General features: G+C 38.5%; 1 protein-coding gene across 2 annotated transcripts in view; it reads left to right on the plus strand.

Annotated features, from left to right (window-relative positions):
- dpyda.1 (dihydropyrimidine dehydrogenase a, tandem duplicate 1) overlaps positions 1-19,154 on the plus strand; it is a 132,420-nt gene that overhangs the window by 18,270 nt on the left and 94,996 nt on the right. For both annotated transcript variants that reach the window (XM_053232061.1, XM_026926535.3), the window contains exon 3: positions 5,297-5,379. In XM_053232061.1, coding sequence (XP_053088036.1) covers positions 5,297-5,379 — 83 coding nt within the window. The remainder of the gene's footprint in view (positions 1-5,296; positions 5,380-19,154) is intronic.

Here is a 19,154-nt window from a genome sequence, read left to right on the forward strand (position 1 = left end):
ATTGCTCGTGGAGTGTTATTTTTCATGCTATACATTTCTCAGTGTCGATTCCCCAATACACTCACAATAAGTCCTTTTTCAGAATGCTGAGTCTGTGGAGCTGGTGACGATAATACTGTTTTCCAGTATTGATTGAGGTGAAGCAGATTTATCCTCTTCGTAAAGAAAAAGCAATGACCGTTTTATTGATCCTTAAAATAAGTTTTGTTGGGCCCAGAAGCGTCGTCATAATTGTTCTGTGGAATCTCCCAAATGCTGGAGGGGCTGTAAACTTTATTTTATAGGGAATCTATGAACAGTGACTGTCCATAGATTCCAAATGAGTTTGGGAGAAATATGGAGGCTATAGCTAGTTGTTATCTTCGTCTGTCAGGACTCAGGTGCTTAGGATTTTTCACTCCCCTCCTCCGGGCTCGGGGGCATGTCGTCAGCAAGGTAATTTTGAAACATTTCCCTGCAGGCGTCATCCCTTACAGAGCCCACTTTGAGTTGAAGCTATTAGCTGACCAGAGGCTTCTCAATATTTGTCTTTCTGCTTCAATAGCACAGGTTGGAGCCAGAGATAATCTACCAAACACAAACAGGTACAAGTTCTGCAGCAGGTGCTGAGATGGGGAATGGAGACACACTTGACGTGCCTTTGTTTTGGAATATAACGGCACTGTTTACTGATGGGTTGGTTTTATTAATCTGCCTGTATGGTCTAATCCAATTTAATGAGCCTCCAGATTGCATTATGAGAGGCTTACCCTGAGCAGTGAGTGAAGGGCAGGTATGTTTGTGAGATGCAGGAGCTGATGTTTTTTTCCTCCTGCTCATGAACAAAAAGAGAAAGACAAGGAGGGAGAAATGAGTATTGCTTCTCCACTTTTAACTGTAAACTCTAAATCTCTCCCAGCAAAATCCCTCAGTGTGCTAGTGTTAGATACCTCCTGATAGAAAAGCCATCTATACAGGCCAGAGGATAAGTGTGTCACTTCCACAGCCAGTGAGTTACTGTGTGTGTGTCTGTGTGTGTGTGTGTGTGTGTGTGTGTGTGTCCTCCTAATAGTCATTGCTGTTTTCTGTCTGGTGACTAGGCTCTGCTGCTGGAAGCTGCTTCTGGAAGGTTTTTGTTTTATCCATATGAAGTAATTGAGAGCCAGTAAAAATGAGTAGGAAAAAAAATCTGTATTTGATCCTGTTCTGTAATTCTGTTAGTATTTCAGATCATCTTAGCACCAGAAGATAGCCAAGGTATACTGATGTAATATAAGCTCTTAAAAAAATCTTCAATAGATTATAATTTGCAGCACAGATCTACTTTAAATCAAATTAAACAGTCACATTTATTAAATTAATATGGTCAAATTAGAATAAATCAGGTGTGATATATTTTGTTTGAGTATGTCTCTGTCTGATGAGTGTGGAATAAAGCTAATTCCTCCTATTTCAGGAAAGATGATCTACTGTAAATTCATTTATACCACAGCACTGTTGAATTCTCAAATCCGATTGGTCAGAAGGTGGTAAATTTTTTATAACAGCAAATCTGGCGGTCTAACAATCGCTTTTGCAGTAACAACTCACAAGGACTTGTGTGGTGGATATTCACTTAATCTAAGGCTAATGATAAACAGATTTTTAAAACTGTGTTGTTAATTAACAAAGAAAAACATGTAATCTTGATCCAGTGAAGCTTTTTTTTTATATAAGAAGCTGGAGTCTCAGATGTCAGTGATTTGTTAAGGTCATTAAGTTTTCTGCCACGAGAGAGTCATCAGGACAGAGGTGTTCGCATTTTCCGGTTTCCTAGTAACATGAAAAGCTGTTTTTTTGTTTGTTTGTTTTTTAGTTTTTTGTCTTAATAAGTCAGGAAAAAAAGAGAGGCTGGTGAGGGATTGACTGTTTATAGCTTTTATGACAAACAGGATGTGATAACACGAACTAACTGTAAATGGTTACCACATATTTCAGTTAAAATTAAATTAAAAGTTGTATTGCAGATTGTCGGGGTGGATCCCTGGAGGTCTAGTGGTTAGGCCTCTGCATCTCACCACCTTGGCTGGGTTCGATTCCCGGCCAGGGATCCAACCCCATCTGCTGGGGTTGCAAGCGACAGTGAACTCCCAGTACCAGTCCCAAGCCCAGATAAAATTGGGGAGGGTTGCGTCAGGAAGGGCAAATGGTCGTGGTATAAGAGGAATAAAACACTTCAGGACATGCTGGTATTGGAAAATAATCAACTTCTGGGTGGTAACGTGTTTTCATCCTTTATTATATTGCATGAGAAAAGCATAAACTGTTGTCTCAGACCTCTGGTAATCTTGACCCTGAAACAGTTTTAGCACAGCCAAAGGAATTCGATGTGTTGTTAGTTACTGTTAGTAGTTTATGTCTGAACACTGCAATGTTTCATTCGTTACTTTTATTTGAAGGGAAGAGATGCACAGCAATAGATCCAGTCACTGCACTCTAATCTCTGCATGCGGAATCATTTCTTCTCACGCAGAGCATTATGAATGAGGCTGCATCAGCACCGTTGCCAGGTTTATGCGCCACTGTTGAAGGGAAATATATGGAGTAAAATGAAGAATAAATGCTCCACTCCATCACTCTCCGATAAAAGTAAATGGATCATGCCTCTAATAGTCCAGGAAGACAGATTGCTCATTAAACCATCTGAATGTTATAAAAAGGAGGTGATTAATTTTTTTTTTCTTTTGAATATATTAAGGCATCCAAAAGACGTTTGTCTCACTTTATTCATTATGACAATTGTAAGCGTACTTGTCAAATCAGTGTAATGATTTTATAGTGACATAGCATTAAGACATGCGCCAGCTACCCCATGCCCTAAGCTTCTCTCCTGATGCTGATGGCCAACAGGGGGCAACACTCACAGCAGCAAGTAGTTGCTTGTCTTAGCGCAGGTAACAGTGCAAATTAGTACGTGAAACAGTGTGTAAGTGCAGTAGCCATTACTTATCTCTAACAACCTGGCACCATTACATGCCACTTGATCAACCTGGCCATTGATTGCTTCTGCCTGATCCAATGCCAGCCCGCTGCTCTGTACAGGATATAGAGGAGGAAAGAGGGTGTTCAGCTTGGCGGGGGATGTAATAAGGAGGTGTTGTTGGGCTAGTGATCGATGGGTTTTATCAGCTGGAACACACAGATAGCCCTCACCCCCCACTCATAATCCCAGAGCTTTCCTCTCTCTGCTCCCCTCTCATAGGATTTAGCAACAGCTCGAAGGATTAGACTAGCAATGCTTCCCTGTGTAAGCCATCCTGGTAGAGGGGAGGGAGATTACATGAATAATGTTGGGGTTTGATGTTAATAGAAACCCCTAATAAGTCTTTTTTTCCTCTCAGCACATTTCCATGCTTCTTAATGTAAAGAGGAATACACAAAGGGCTCTTTTTTATGCCTTGCTTAGCTGGCTGTGCACAGTACCAGCAGCCAAGTAATAATCTGAGTGGCTTTTACTCATAATGCCTGATTTGACTCTGTCATGAGCTTTCATTAAAGACATTTCCTCAAGTCACAGATATAGAACATATGGTGAATTGAATGTTTTTTTTTGTTTTTTTTCTTCATACATTAAAATTCATCATAATTTTTTTGGTAGGGGAAAAAGTGATGATGGAAATCCCATTTAAAAAGGCACATCACATGCATCACAAGGTTCTCATAATTAGTGCAATTTAACCTGAATCTGAATCTTAAAAGCGATATTTGTCTTCGTGTGCTAGACAGTCTGAACTCTCTTCACTTAGCTGCATCATTCACTAGAAATAATATGCTGAAGCTTCTAGTGTATTTGCTTCTATTGATCTGTTTTAAAGATAACTGCAGGCTATTTCTTGTCTATTTACAAAATATTTTGTTACATTTGACTATTTGATTTATGCCCTACATGACACGCACAATGGATCTTTATTTTCTGCATTGTGAATCAAATATGTATAAATAATATTTTTTGTAAATTGAAATCATTGGTGGTTTTCAAAGAGCGTATGATTGTGGACCGGCCACATAACGTATTCTGCAAGTACAGTACAGCTCTCAGCTTCTGGATGCAATATTATCATGTCATCCACAAGGCTTAACAGTGCAATAATTATCTTTTCCCCCATCATTGTGTATTTGAACAACTAGAAGCAAATACATTTGTTAATTCCACTCGATTAGATAAAGACATTGGTGGAGGATGCTGGGGGAGAATCACTTCCTCACAGAGTGCTTGGAATCATGTAAATTAGATTATCAATATGAAATGCTGAGCATTCTGTTGTTAGAATATAAATGTATAAATTTTCTGTATAAATGCAACCTGCCATTGGCCTTTTTTGTAGTGGGGAAAACTGAGTTAGCTTTCTCCTGAATTAACACTACACATTCAATGTAGTCAGCAACATTGCTTGGCTGAAATTTATATTCGTATTAAGTCACTCTGCTGGGCCATGGCTTTCATATATCAATATAAAGCTCTGAATTTGTCATGGCTGATGCACTCATAAAGCAAAATTTAAAGTGACTTGAGCCACAACCTAGGCTACTGTACCGTACAAAATGCACTATTTCATAGTAATGCATTTCCCACATTCGGTTCATTATAGAACCTGTAAATTCACATCCATACAAATATTACTGGATGCTGTAGTGTATCTTTTGGTCAATACTTTACCACTGTCTAGTGCTGTTGTGTGCTTAGTGAGGAAGAGAGTGCAATAGGAGCTGTTGACTGTTTGTCAGTGAGGGTTATCAGAGATAATGACTCCTGCTCTTGAGTGTGAGAGGGGGATCAGGGTGTGTGCATGTGGGAGTGTGTGTTCTCTATGAGAGAGGGACACAGTGTTTATCAGTGGAGCTGAGAGGTAAAAGCCTCCTCTCACTAATCACTCGCATGTCAATCCCAGCAGGCCTCATTCCATCCCTGCACTTACCTCCAGGGTCAGGGGCTGGAGAGGCCGATCGCCATGACAACAGCATGCCAGCCCCTCAAACTGCGACATTTTCGACTGTGGCACAAGTTGATAGTGTCACATTTAATGAAACGTGAAGGCCAGCCTGTGAAAGTATGCGCCGATTTGCATATGGTTAAAAGGATTGCTGGAAAAAAAAAATTTAGTGGTAATACTGGAGTGGATTATGTTGAAAGCGTGTGTAATAACCCCGATCAATGAAATGCATCAGACACAAACAACCAAACAAATACCACTACTTCCTCTACTTATAATCTCATCCCTCTTTCTCTCTTTATCTCCCTCTTTCTCTCCGTCTCTCTCATCCTCTCTCTCACCCTCAGAGCTGCGTGAAGCTGGAGAACAATTTTGATGACATCAAACACACGACACTGAGCGAGCGCGGAGCACTTCGTGAAGCCATGAGGTAAGACACGGGTCGCCATGGCAACAATCACAGATGTGGCAACGAGGAAGAGCATGAGCGCGTGCGGGGCGGAGGCTAGTCATTCTTCATTACTGGAGGAACAAATGAGTTTATTGCTGCCGTTTGGCCGGCATTTCTGAGATATTTATATCTGAGGGGAGGAGTCTTCCCTCAGGGCTGTGTGTCAGCTTCATGGCTACCTGTGGTGAGTTGCATTCTACCACTATGAAATCACTTTAAATGCGCCTTGAATACCCACAGAGTAGTTATCACACTGGGGTAGGCCTTTTGCTGGCTGCACAATTTGGACATCTTGTACATTGTGTTTCCTCTTCCTTGATATCCACCTTGGTTCTTTCGCACAGAGCAGTTTTGAGCAAGAGTGATTTGTTTGAACTTCATATAAATGTAGTTGTAAGTAGGAAAGCTTTGACTGACCCTGAGCACCTAACCTTGTGTAGGGAAGGAAAGTCTTACAAATTTGCCATCTCAGTACAGTGTAGTCTTGTTTTGTTTGGTTTACCAAGCATTGTCAAGCTCATTGTTAATAGAGAACCTATTAGAATTGCATCTTTTCAAACCAAGCAGTGTGTTAAATGTGAATTTTCATCTACTTTCATCTCATTGATCTGCATCACAAATGGAATTATGGAGTGCGGTGGGAAGATGACCAAGAATCCTCAGTGTGCAGTGGCTGTTGCAAAATCGGCTTTAATCTCCTTAACTTCATTAAGAAAAGATAGAGGAGGATTACAGAGAACTGCATGTAAATGAGCATAATTCCTAGTGAAATTTAAACAGCTCAGAGATAAATACATCATCAGGGAGGCACAAACAGCATCAAAATAGCAATTAATTGAATTCTCTTTATGAAGACTTGTGTTTAGGAAGAATAGGCTAGTGTGAGATAATTGACTAAATCTATACTAAATGTTACAACAGCCAGTGTACATACACACGTTTGTCTTACTATTCTTGTGAGGACCTTCCACTGGCACGATTGGTAATGCGGCTAATTAATTCTATGCCTACTCCTAAACCTAACCTTTACCTTAAAATGCAGGGAGGAAGTCCAGCTTTGACATCTGCCTTTATAATGCAGTCTGTCTCACTAACAAGCACAAGGCGTTTAATAGTGGATGCAGTATTCAGAGGTTTGTAGAGAAGTGTGGACAAAAACATAGCGATTTAGCAATATGAACTGTTAAATAACCAAATAAACAAGAGATTTTACAAATGACTCAATAAAAATAACATGTATGTACTTTATATATTCTTTTGGTGTCATTTATACATTTATTTATTTATTTATTTTATTATTATCATTATTTTTTAAATATATATTTAGTGGTTTTTGACCTCTGGGCCACGGCCCCCCAGTGGACCATGGTGGTATTAATTGTATGTATACCACACAATTGTGGCCGTGTGTGCGTGTGCATGTGTGTGTATGCGTGTGTATGTGTGTTTTAACTGTAAAGTAATTGATAAAAAATAATAATCTTTTTTGGTAATTAAATATGGTTTAAATATGATCAATCAAAAAGACACCTAAAACATAATTCTGGATGTGTTTGAGTGATATTCCTGTGTACATGGGAAATCTTTGATATATTTTTGGTGAAATGTGATAAGTTTTGTAGAGAATTGATTGAGCAGCCCTTTCTCTAATGGGAAGTTTTTGTGAAGCTGTAGTGGAGCTTGTATAAGTAAATTTTCTCTTTACTATGTCAGTTAAAGTGTTACAGCTGTGCCTGCGTTTTTAAGATTATGTAATAGTTGTAGTGCCACAGCAACTGTAAGATTACATGTAAATAAAGTTAGCATTATTCTGTGAGTGTTTTTTATTTCGCAAGAAATAGTGCGACACAGATATCAACCCTGTCAAACCTTAGCGAATATTTCTATTTACATTTTCCACATAGAATCTGTTATCCGTTAATGCCATGGAATACCAAAATACGTCTGGTCTCAAACAATCTGTTAAAGTCTTTAAACCAATAAGTAAAGAATCAAGACAAACATTTCAGCCAAGTGTCCAGTATTGCTGAACCAACATGAATAAGAAACACTATGATGTTTCACAGCCTCCTGTTTATCATAGGGGCAAGGAAAACCAATAATGAACAAAGAAATACAAGAATAAAAACATAAATATAGAAATTAATTTAAAGCAGGTCTAAATATAACGAAAAGAATCTATTTTGCCCTTTCTTTTAAAAAGCTGTATTGTTTAGAGTTTTTTTTTTTTATATATAATTTATTTATTCTGGCAGATCTGGTGCTGCATACTGATACAACACTGCAAGTACAATGTTCTGCCTTATTTATGTCATTCAGTCTGAAATACAGAACTGAGATTATTGAGAGTTACGCCTTGTGGAATATAATGTTTTGAACACCAGTCATCCCGTTCACACTTCTACTCAGCATGAGGTCTAACGATTTATTTTTATCCATGATTTGTATGTTCCAGTTAATGTGTGGTGATTAAAACAGAAAGAGACAAGAAAGAGAGAATGTGTGGCAGCTAGCCTGTGATGAAGCATGTAATGTGCTGTTGTCATGGCAGGGCTGTATGTCCTGTTCAGACTGGGAGGTAGAGGAGATTGGCAGAGATGGAGAAGGTTAGTCTACTCATTTGTATTTGTTTCAGGTTGTTCCGCCTGTAACTGTGCGGATATGAGTCTGTGACATGACTTTAATTGCCAGAGTTAACAAGGTTAGCTACACTTCTCCAATTTCATGCTACACTCATATCCTGCACATTCAGAATGAATATCCGTAAACTTTCACCCAAAGGCACATGGTGGAGAATAAATTTGGCCAATCGCTTTAATTATCTACTGATTACAGTGGGAAAAAAACAGTGTTGCTTCTCTCTCTCTGTTTGTCGACCTTGTTTCCCTCATGTCATTAGTGTTTGACTGAAAATACAAAAATGCACTATTTCAAAAACTATTATTCAATGATAATAATAATAATGATAATAATAATGACAATCACAATGACAGTGATAACCTTGTTATTGTTATTATTATTATTATTATGTGAAAACAATGATTAAATTCCTGACAGGAATTCATTTATTGCAATGTGCAAACATTTGGAGAAATTATATAAAGGCTGATTAATTCCACTGTTTAAAACACTTATAAACATCATAAACTTACCTTGGATATGGACATGTAGATTTTAATGTTTCCACTGTACGTATGAATATTTGAATAGCTGCTCAGAATAAAAGCAGATTAACATGAGGTTTAGCAGAAGGTTGAGCAGAATTTTCCCTTCATCACTAAGTTTAAAAACATGGTGGGTCTGTAACATCATTGTAGAACTATGAAGAGTTGGCACAGACCTCACAGGACTCTGGTTGAAGACACTGAGTGAAAGAGAAGCAGAACATGTTAACGGAAGCCGTCTCTTTCCTGTATTACTGCTAGGATTGAAACAGAGAGGTTTCCTGAGGAACGCTTAGGCAGTGACATGACAGTCTCCTGGCTATAGGCCTGGGGGTTAACATGAAACACACTCATCTTCTAGTCTTCCTTTATATGTTACTGATTTTTTTTTACCAACAGATGCCATAGGTACTTTATACATGTGGTGTGTCACATCAAACTGGCTACACTGGTGAGTCTGTCAATCACTGGTAATAGTTTTGAATTTGAATTTTTTCCTTTTTTTTTGCCTTTATTGAAATCAGCGGATAAGAAGTCATTTTCTTGTACTGTTTGTCATTCAAAATCTAATGCTATTTTTTTTATGGTGTTAAGGAGCATTCAGAAGCTGGAACACACAAGGTTAGGGTCAGGAGTGCTATGTTATAATTTTTGGAACAGGAGCTAATAAATTCTGTGCAATGCTCCTCTGCTCTGGATCTTGCAGTATTGCATACTCTGGCTTTCCCTCTGAGCATTGCATGGGCTGCAGTTACAATTTCTCACTGAAGGCTGGTCAGCGCTCCATAAATGAAAGCTCGTGATGCACATATGTGTGTAGCCACAGTCATCTGTCTGTGCTTTGATTTACTCTGATTGTACAATGGGCTGTGTGGCGGCCATCGTTAACCTCAGTGCCACTGCTCGGTGGGCGATGGACTCACCAGGGGAATACAGTGCCCTTAAAGCCTCCCCACACCACATTCAGTAGACATAAAAAATTTCAATTGAATTTCAAAAAAGCCAGGACCTTGGGAGCACTTTTAGTGACCTTTGTGTTTGTGCCATTGTTGGTGATCAGTTGTATTTATCCCCAACCCCAACACAGAAATCATGGCTAAGACCTTGCATTCAAAATGCGAGGTGATTCTGTTCATTCCCATTTTTTTATATTACTTTTTATATGCCTAATATCTTTATTACTTTATATGTGTTTTTTTATTCAGAAGGCCCAAAGATGATATTATTTATTATTTATTATTGGCTAGGATTTCTGTTCACCATTCTAGCCTCCGGAGATAGTTTGGTATTTGAAATTCTTTTTCAATATTATAATGTTCAATGCCATTTTCAGCCTGAAATGTGTGTTTCTCTAGTATTGTAATGTTGGTACATATTTGGATGACTGAAAGGTGGGGAAATGGCATCCTCAGTTGTTGTCTTTTCTTTTTAAGCTTATCCACAGTCAGAGGAATTCTCTGTTGGCTATTTATACATCTGCTTAGTATTTCACAGCTAATAATTAGCACTTTTCGGATGTGTGTGTGTTTGTGAGTGTGTGTGTGTGTGTGTGTGTGTGTGTGTGTGTGTGGGTGGGTGGTTGGGTGTGGGTGTGTGTAGAAGTTGGCCATGGTCTGGCATGCAGGGTTGGAGAATGTGTGAAGTCCTTCAGCTCTCACTGCTCTGTGTCCAGGTCAAGGCGGTCATCCTGCTATTTGCCTCCACTCATTATCTGTGTGCCAGAACTGATCTCAGGTTAGAGCAGTGGCACTAATGGCCGGATTGGGCGAGATTACTGCTGATGAGGCTTGCGAGCTCACATACTGCTCTCTGCTGTCCTCTGCAGTTAAGACATGATTACAGTCACTGCGCTGGACACTGTTTGCTCAGTTGCCATAAAAAAGCTAATCAATAGGCAGTTAAAAAGGCAAGCTAAAAATAGAAGCTTCTTAATATTGCTTTTTTTTTTTTTTTTTTGAAATGATCACTACTTCTGTTTAATTTATTTAATCACTGCTTTTGAGATTTGTGACTTATTTGTTAAACGTTTTGTGGATTTAAGTGTCTTTATTTGGTGTGATTAATTTTTGTGGAACATGCAATCGCTGTCTGGCGTAAGCTCAACAAGTTTGATGTATTTATGAGGCAAATATATGACATTTTGAGAAGTGCAAAAGAAAAAAAGAAAAGTCTGTTTTCCCTTGGTGATGTGGGAAGCCTTTGGAATTGACTTTAATTGGTTAAAAGCATGACTGCTGAAGCAATTAAAATGACAGGTGAACCTGTGTGGTGGGCATGTTCCTTTAACCTCACATGTGGAATTTGACATGTCCTAAACCCTTCTCCACGTTACCATGGCAGCAAGTATTTGATTTCATTTAACTTTTCAGGCTTGAAAAACTCCTAGAATGTGTTCTCAAGATCTTTATTATTTCCACTTTAATATGGAGTTTTATTTGGTTAAAGAGTTTTAAGGTTAAAGAAGGATTTTTTCAGGATTACTGGTGTAGGCAATTCCAGCTTTATGGATGTGACATTTGCTCTCAAATGTGCAACCTGCAAAATGTACTGATTAAGCATTTACCAAATAATTTTGCTCGTATTCTACTAGAAACAAACACACACACACACACACACACACACAAATTTAATTACATTTTCACTCAACAGAGGCTTACCAAATTAAATTCTGCTCTGGATGGGACTGGAACTGAACACGAAAATTTGGGTCGAAGCACTTTTACAAGCCCTAAGTTTTAGAGTCTAAATCAGGAATCTTTTATTAATATAAGAACTATACTTTTGAAAATATTTACATTTAATGAAAAAAAAAATCTATAAAGAATAAACAGTGTTGTATCTTTCTGTTACAGGTGTGAGAGTGTTTGAAATTCGTATTTAAATATTATACAAAAGAAGATCATGACAAACGAACGCTTCAGAAATATTCAATGAAAGCCGCAGAGACCCCTGTTATGTACCTTCCCACTTCGCCATTCTGTTCAACACTGATTTTAATACAGAGATCATATAAAGTTATAACCTCAAATATCCTATGAAGATGTTGGCTTACTATGATGGTTAGTGTAATAGCATTAAATGGGAATTCTGGGATAAAACCTAGCATTTACATGGTTATTTTTTATATTACGTAGTATTCTACAGCACAATATTGCAGCTGTCAGCTTCAGAGTTTTGGCAGAAGAAGTAATCGTATATCTCTGGGTACGATAATTCCAGCATACTTTGCGTAAATGCATAATATCCAAAGACTTTTCTAGACCCTATTTAGGGGGCTTCAGCTTCACTATTATTCATCTCAGCCCCCCTAAAATGTTCAGTCAATCTTTCTCTAACTCAGTTAAATTCCATTAATCTTATATTCTCTTTCTCTAAGCATGAAAGCTGACAAAAGTGGTGGTGCGGCAGTAAAATCTTCAAACTGTCCCCAAGCTGTCTCCAGATTGCTCAGTTTAAACTGAAGTATATTGCCTAGGACAAAGCTTTCCAGAATCTTTACTCATGCCATAAGTCTGCTCGCCACATTCTGCTCTCTCTCTCTGCTCACTGCTGGTAGATGTTTCTGATTTGTTTATGGTGAAGTAAAAGTCTCATCCCCTTTGTGAAGACCTAGCCTGACTGGCAATGAATAGTGGATATGGACAGGATATGGAAAATGCATTTGGTGCAACTTTTGTCAACTTTTGTCTATTGGGCTAGTGTGTAATTCTTGTGAGGTTGTATAGAACAGTAGAGTATAGCTATAATGACATATTCAAGTTTCAGGGTAACTAACCGATGTGAATCCTGTCAATGTATTTTGTCTAATCAAGTTAAAATCCAAGCAAATCCATTACAGAATAGTATGTTATTATTAGCATATGAAAGTAGCATATGAAATTTCAATTTCAACAATCATACTTACTGTTTCAGAGATGCAGTTATTTTAAATGTTATAGAGCCCCTAATGAGCTACATGTGGTGAGTTACCTCGAAGTTATATACCGAATACATGTGTCAAACAGTTCATATTTGGCATCTTCGCAGTCAACTTTGGAAGTGTGTAATGGTTGAACTGCTCTGAATATGAGGCTTAGTCTAATTAGCATCTCAGCCAAGTTTGATGACTATTTAATAAAATTTGTAGGAAGAGTAGTGAAAAAAAGTTTAGCGTATTATGCAAATTAGCTAAAAATATAAGTGAGCATATTTTAATGGTTCTTGAGAATTTTTCTTTTTTTTTTTTGGTTTGAGGCTATATATCCCTAAACATCTCTAGAGACTGCACTAGAGCTGTTTACAACTGTTTTCACCCATTTTCTACCCCATTTGGTCACCTGCCAATTTCCACCCACCATGGACATTCAAAGTGCGAAGTGAAAAAAAAACAAAAAAAACATGCACACCTTCACGAAAGCATGTATTTTGTTTGCTCTATCAGAGCACGTAACGCTCATAAAAAGTTACTTTAACCACACTTTTACAGTTACAAGCCTGACCAGCTATTGGTATTGTTCTACTGTAGTGAACTTCAAACATTCATGCGGCATTTTGGACCGAAATTGCAGTACCGCAACAACAGTGGACAAGAGCGAGTAGCTTAGCAATAAACTAGCCAGTAGACAATAGTGAGTAGCTTAGCAACAAGCTAGCCAGCTAACATTATTGATAACTCTAATGTTGACTCTAATCTTCTCAAAACAGCGATTAGTATGGCCAGTGTTTTAGATTTAACTAAGTGTGTCTGTATATTAACTGATCTAATGCCAATACTGCTATAAACTAAATTAAGAGTAGAGAAGGGAGACTTTACACTGTACACAGTGTGAGAGGACATATCGATTTGACATCACTCTGTAAATGGGGAAGGAACTGGTAGTTGAGAAGCCTACCCCAATCTGACAAGTAGAAATTTCAAGTCGAGGGGGTGTTTTCTGTATTTTTTTGCCAGTTACAAGTTGCAACTTCACCTAGAACACTGCATAACATGCTTCTTCCGAGATACGTGAAGCCAGCCGACCACATCTTTTTTAGTGTAGCTCATACTGAGCAGCATAATACACTTGGGGAAAGTGCTATTTTCCCTCTTCTGCATACATGTGCCTCACCCATGATTGGCTGGTGTTGCTGTGACAGAGTGGAGAGAATATGCCAAATGTCATTGATTTAATTAGATTTGCCACCATATTTGCTCCACATACAGTATGTGCATGAAGTCTAGGCTGTGCTTTATTCCCACACGCCAGCAACCATTTATTACTTAAACAATGTTTCTTAGGCTAGAAAACAAAGCTATTTATGTTTTACTTGTTCGATATGTAACTACAGTTGTACAGTCGTGGCCTAATGGATAGAGAGTCGGACTTGTAACCTGAAAGTGAACCTGAAGGTTGTGGGTTCGAGTCTCAGGTCCGGCAGGGATTGTGGGTGGGGGGAGTGAATGACCAGTGCTCTCTCCTGCACCCTCAATACCACGACTGAGGTGAGACCCTTGAGCAAGGCACCGAACCCCCAACTGCTCCCCGGGCACCGCAGCAAAAAAGGCTGCCCACTGCTCCGAGTGTGTGTTCACGGTGTGTGTGTGTGTGTGTTCACTACTGTGTGTGTGCGCACTTGGATGGGTTAAATGCAGAGCACAAATTCCGAGTATGGGTCACCATACTTGGCCACAAGTCACTTCACTTGGTTAGTATTAACTTAGTATTAGTATTAACTTATCATCTTTAACATTATAGATATAGATATGTTATATAGCTATTGTACTCAGTGACCTATAAATATGATGTTATAAATTAATAAATTCATGTTGCTGTGCTGTTATACTGTATACTGCTCAGTATTTGTTTCTATTTGTTTTTATTGACATTAGGTAAAAATGTTGGTCTCTATTGCTGTTTTAAAATAATAAAATGGGACAGGCAGATATATCGTTTGTGTGATACAATGTGGTACACACATATTGATTCAGGCTTTTTTGCGTACACAAACACACACATACACACTTCATATACACTGTTCAGGTTTTCCTGTCTCCCTCCGTGTCTCTCTCTTTGGTGTGTGCAGCTGTTGGCTCTGTCATGTGGTCAATGAGGGTCAGTAAGACAGTGACAGCTGTGACGGGTGCTGTTCTAACCCCAAGAGCATGCTGTAATCTCACCTTGGCCGTCTTCCCCCGAGCCGCACTCACATCATTACACACAGGCCCACAGCTGCGTCTACCACCAGCACTACTAGCACTCAGTTATGTGTGTGCATGTGTGGAGCTGTGAAGTACAATGCAATGATGTTATAAAGCATGACAGTGGATCTTATGCTTTAAAACCACATGTCATTGTTTTATCTATATAAATAAATAGCATATGAAATAGTCTGGTTGTTGGAAATAGTTTCCTAAATTTGGTATTGTGTTACGTCTGAATCCATTTGATAACTTTAGTCAGGCTTAGATTGCAGATGATCTCAGCCAAATTTGATGATGATTCGAGAAAATATGTAGAAGTAACAATTATAGTGTATATTATGCTAATTAGCTCTATCTAAAGAGCAGGGCTAAAAGATCCAAATTGTAATTATGATTGACCAGAGGTGAACAATCAGGATATGTAGGCCTTTTAGCTTAGTAGTCAGTGTACTGATTTTATTGGAAACCATGCTCTATTAGACGTTTTGCCTGGAAGAGCTAACTTTATCACATTTTTCTTCCTGATAGTTTCCTTTAGCTACAGTTAATTACTTGGTAATACTTAATTTAGATGGTCCATTGTAGACACTTTATAGACTCTCATGAAGCAGCATATCAACTGATTCTGAACAACATGCCAAATAATGTTTTCACTCAACAGCCCACATGAACTAAATTTGACACTGTGATAGGACTAGGGACAGTCTCCGTAGTCTATGATCTACTTTACATCACAAGTTATAAACTGGACGATCCAAATTAAGCAAAAGGGTGAAGTAGATAGTATATGGATTATCTACTAAATATCAGCAACCATAATCCGGACAATCCAAATAAAGTATAAGAATAAAGGACATGTCTATACAATGTTTATAGATTCTCTACTGAACCTCATCAATAGTCAGTTGTAAACAGGCTGATAGACTGGTTCAGGAGTCTATGTATATAGTCTTTGTCTATGCTGACAATGTATTAAACATCCACATTTGATTGTCTTACCTTACCCATGTAACCCTTAAACTTATAGGGCTAGAACATATTTTCACTACCTCATGGCACATTTTAACCGGCACCTCCCCACTTTATTGCACACTTGCACAATATCTAGGTGCCTTGTTTACACTTATTTATTGTATAGAGCCTCCCCTCCCTCCCTAATAGAGTTCCATTAGATTCTCATTTTTTGCACTGTGCTGCCTTATTGTATTTATGTTTATCTGTGAATGTTTTCTTTTGCCCCTAGTGTATCACAGCAATTTCCTTCAGGATCAATAAAGTTTCTATCTATCTATCTATCTATCTATCTATCTAAACCTTATACCTAATTTGAACCTTACGTGTCCCTACTCCTATACTGTACTTAAACTGAATTTCAAAAAAAGAATAAACTATAGATCATACTTTTGTACATCTTATATTGGCAAATTTTATTTTCTTGGAATATTTGGAAATTGAAGAAAATCCTTTAAAGCTTATGAGCTCGAGGAGACTGAAAATTTTCCCACACAACTAAACAGAAAATACAGCAGATTATTCATCAGGGTGGTTTGCAACACCTATAGACCATTCAATATAATAATTAGAAAGAAAAAAATATGTGGGTGAAGCAAAATTTGCAGATGGTTTAGATAATTTATTTGCAGCATTTATAGTTCAGCAACAATTTTATAGAAAATATGTTATGTATGAAAATGGTGTGATAACCAAATACCAATTATATGCCTTTTTTAAATATTTAGTTTTAAAACCATTTTATACATGTATTATAGCTTTGGAAGAACCTTATGAAACTGAATACCTTTTATGTATATATTGATTATAATCAATATTCTATTACATTTGAGTGACTTCACAAAATATCATTAATAGTAAGTAATTTGTATCAGAACTTTTTTCATTCTCAAGGTTATAACATATATTTAACTAGACTTTATTCGACATTGACTGAATTCAATTCTATTATCATGTCCATGATTGTATAACAAGGGCACACATTATTTAAGTTTATTCCAAGCAGCATTATTAATCATTACACAATTACGTGTGCTTTCGGTTAGGACACACTTTTTTCATCCTGTGACAGTTGAGCCTCTTGTGGGAAATAGTTATCCTATTTCCCAAAGAATATGAATAAATGATTAATTTCTCAGACAGAGACTGAATACTTCTGACTACTTGTGGAGACAGCAGATTCATAAAAATTAGCAATCATTACAATTGCAGTGTTTCTTCGGCTGGATTTTGTTGAATTGAATTCTGCTTTCTATTGCAAACTCCTTTGACTTAATAGAAACAGTGAATAACAAATTAGCTACCTGCGCCCACTGAGCTCCTGTACTACCTCCGCTCATCACACAAAGCAATCAAAGCCTTTGATTATTAGTCAAGCCAAAATATGAAAAGAGGGAGAAGGAAGACTGAAAGAAAGGCAAGGGAAAAATCAGCTTGTAGTGCTCTGCTAATCAACATCTCCCTCATATTCAGCAGTGCTTATTGCATGATTGTTTGGATGCATTGAAAAAGCATGTGTACATCGAGCTATTTGATTGCATTTTAGAGCACAAAGCGGTGGTGCTCTAGCTAATGCACTCCGCAGTGAGCCACTCTTTTCTGGAGTGCGGCTTGCCGTGCCTGCTTCAATTGCCTGTGACCTAGAGCAATTCTTGAACAAATAAGATTGCCTTTGTGTGCGCATTATTTTCTGTTGACATTTGCTAAGCACTTGGGCTACTGGCCATGGGAGATAGGTAAGGAACTAAAATGTGTCTATACCCAGTGGCTTGAATGTTACCTTGAGAGAAAGAATAACAGAGCTAATAAGAATGGAACTCTTGTCCATGGCCATTGTGTAATAGTTATTTTTCTTGGCTTCTCTCGTTTTTTTTTTCACTTGCTTTGTTTATTCCAGGCTTTTTTTTTAAAGAGAGCCAAAAAGCCAGAAGGTGCCCCCACACACATTTTCATTTCAATCTCTGAGATCTCATCTTTATGAATGTTTTTGTACCATTGACCTGCTTGGGAATGGCTACACACACTCCAGGTCTGAACTATACAAAATTTCATTTTAAGGTCATCAATATTATGCATGATATACTACAATAGTCTAGTTCCAGCAAACTTTGAATAATGCACTTGTTCAACATGAGACGAGCTTTATAACTGACTATTGTCGAGAGAGAGAGAGAGAGAGAGAAATATTTATGCAGTTATGGCTCTATATCTTCCCCAAGCTCCTCGGTGTGTACCCTCCGTATTAATCATGCTGGAGGAGATAAGAGGCCTGACACTAGCCAGCGTCCTCAGAGCCTAGCTTTGTTACATTAACAGTGTGTGTGCTCCTCGGCGGAGACTCAGCATGGCTTGAGCTTTCTCCCAGGCAAACACTGCTGCAATATCCATTATGCCAGGGGCCAAGGATAATTTATTGTCAAATAAGGAAAATGGATCAACACTAATGTCACTTGATGATCAACCACCCAGGTTTAATAAAACATAGCGATGGTGGTGCGTGATGCTGTGCAGCGGCGTCTCCTGTCCCCACTTCTCTCTACCTGGCCACAGCACTGTGGTAATTACCCTGCTGTCACTGTGATAAGTGGTATTAATGGCAGCCTTGTGCACTTTAACCTGCACTGAGCTCCCAGCATCGGGAGATTATTACAGCCAGCCAGCTGTAGTGTATGCTTTTGTGTTGCTGTGTATGTGTGTGTGTGTGTGTGTGTGTGTGTGTGTGTGTGTGTGTGTGTGTGTGTGAGTGAGTGAGTGAGGATATGGGTACCACAAAACAAGTCTTGCTCCTCCTCTTTCTTTGCATATGCTTACCCCTTATCCTCACCCCCCCCCCCTCCCCCCCCCCCCGCCTTTGCTTTCTCTCTCTATTAGTCTGTAAATCCTTTCTTCAGCATGATGTCTTTCTCTTTCTTTCGCTCCCTCTCTCCTTCCTGGCTGCTCACCCTAAAGGAGAATGCTCTGTTGCAAATTGGTGCTACATCATCTGAAATCATTACTGTGGTGAGTCAAACAGCTGTGTGTGTTTTAAATGTGTAAACTAATGAGTGCATGCCAACAGCAGGAATGGGGCCCTCCCTGCCGCACGCCTCCTGTCACACATGCTCACGACCACAGGCAAAACATCCATTCCGATTGGCCATGAATATTTAATTATCCCTCTCCAAATTATTGTATTTATCATTGCAAACCTGTTTGTCATTGTCACCAATATGGTGATGTTGAGCTGCAGTACATTTGCCGTTGGATGGTTCCCCAGGAGATGGAGCTGGACATTTTCTTTTCACAAGCACTGTGGCTGTATATTAAAGTAACAGGCAACCTGACACATTAAGAGGCTCGAGCTTGCCAGTATCTCCTCATGGTGCTGACCTAGTGTCCTCTTTATAGTCCGAGTAGACCAGGATTTTTTTTTTTACACT

The sequence above is a fragment of the Pangasianodon hypophthalmus genome, chromosome 1 (assembly GCF_027358585.1).
Source record: "Pangasianodon hypophthalmus isolate fPanHyp1 chromosome 1, fPanHyp1.pri, whole genome shotgun sequence".
Lineage (NCBI taxonomy): Eukaryota > Metazoa > Chordata > Actinopteri > Siluriformes > Pangasiidae > Pangasianodon > Pangasianodon hypophthalmus.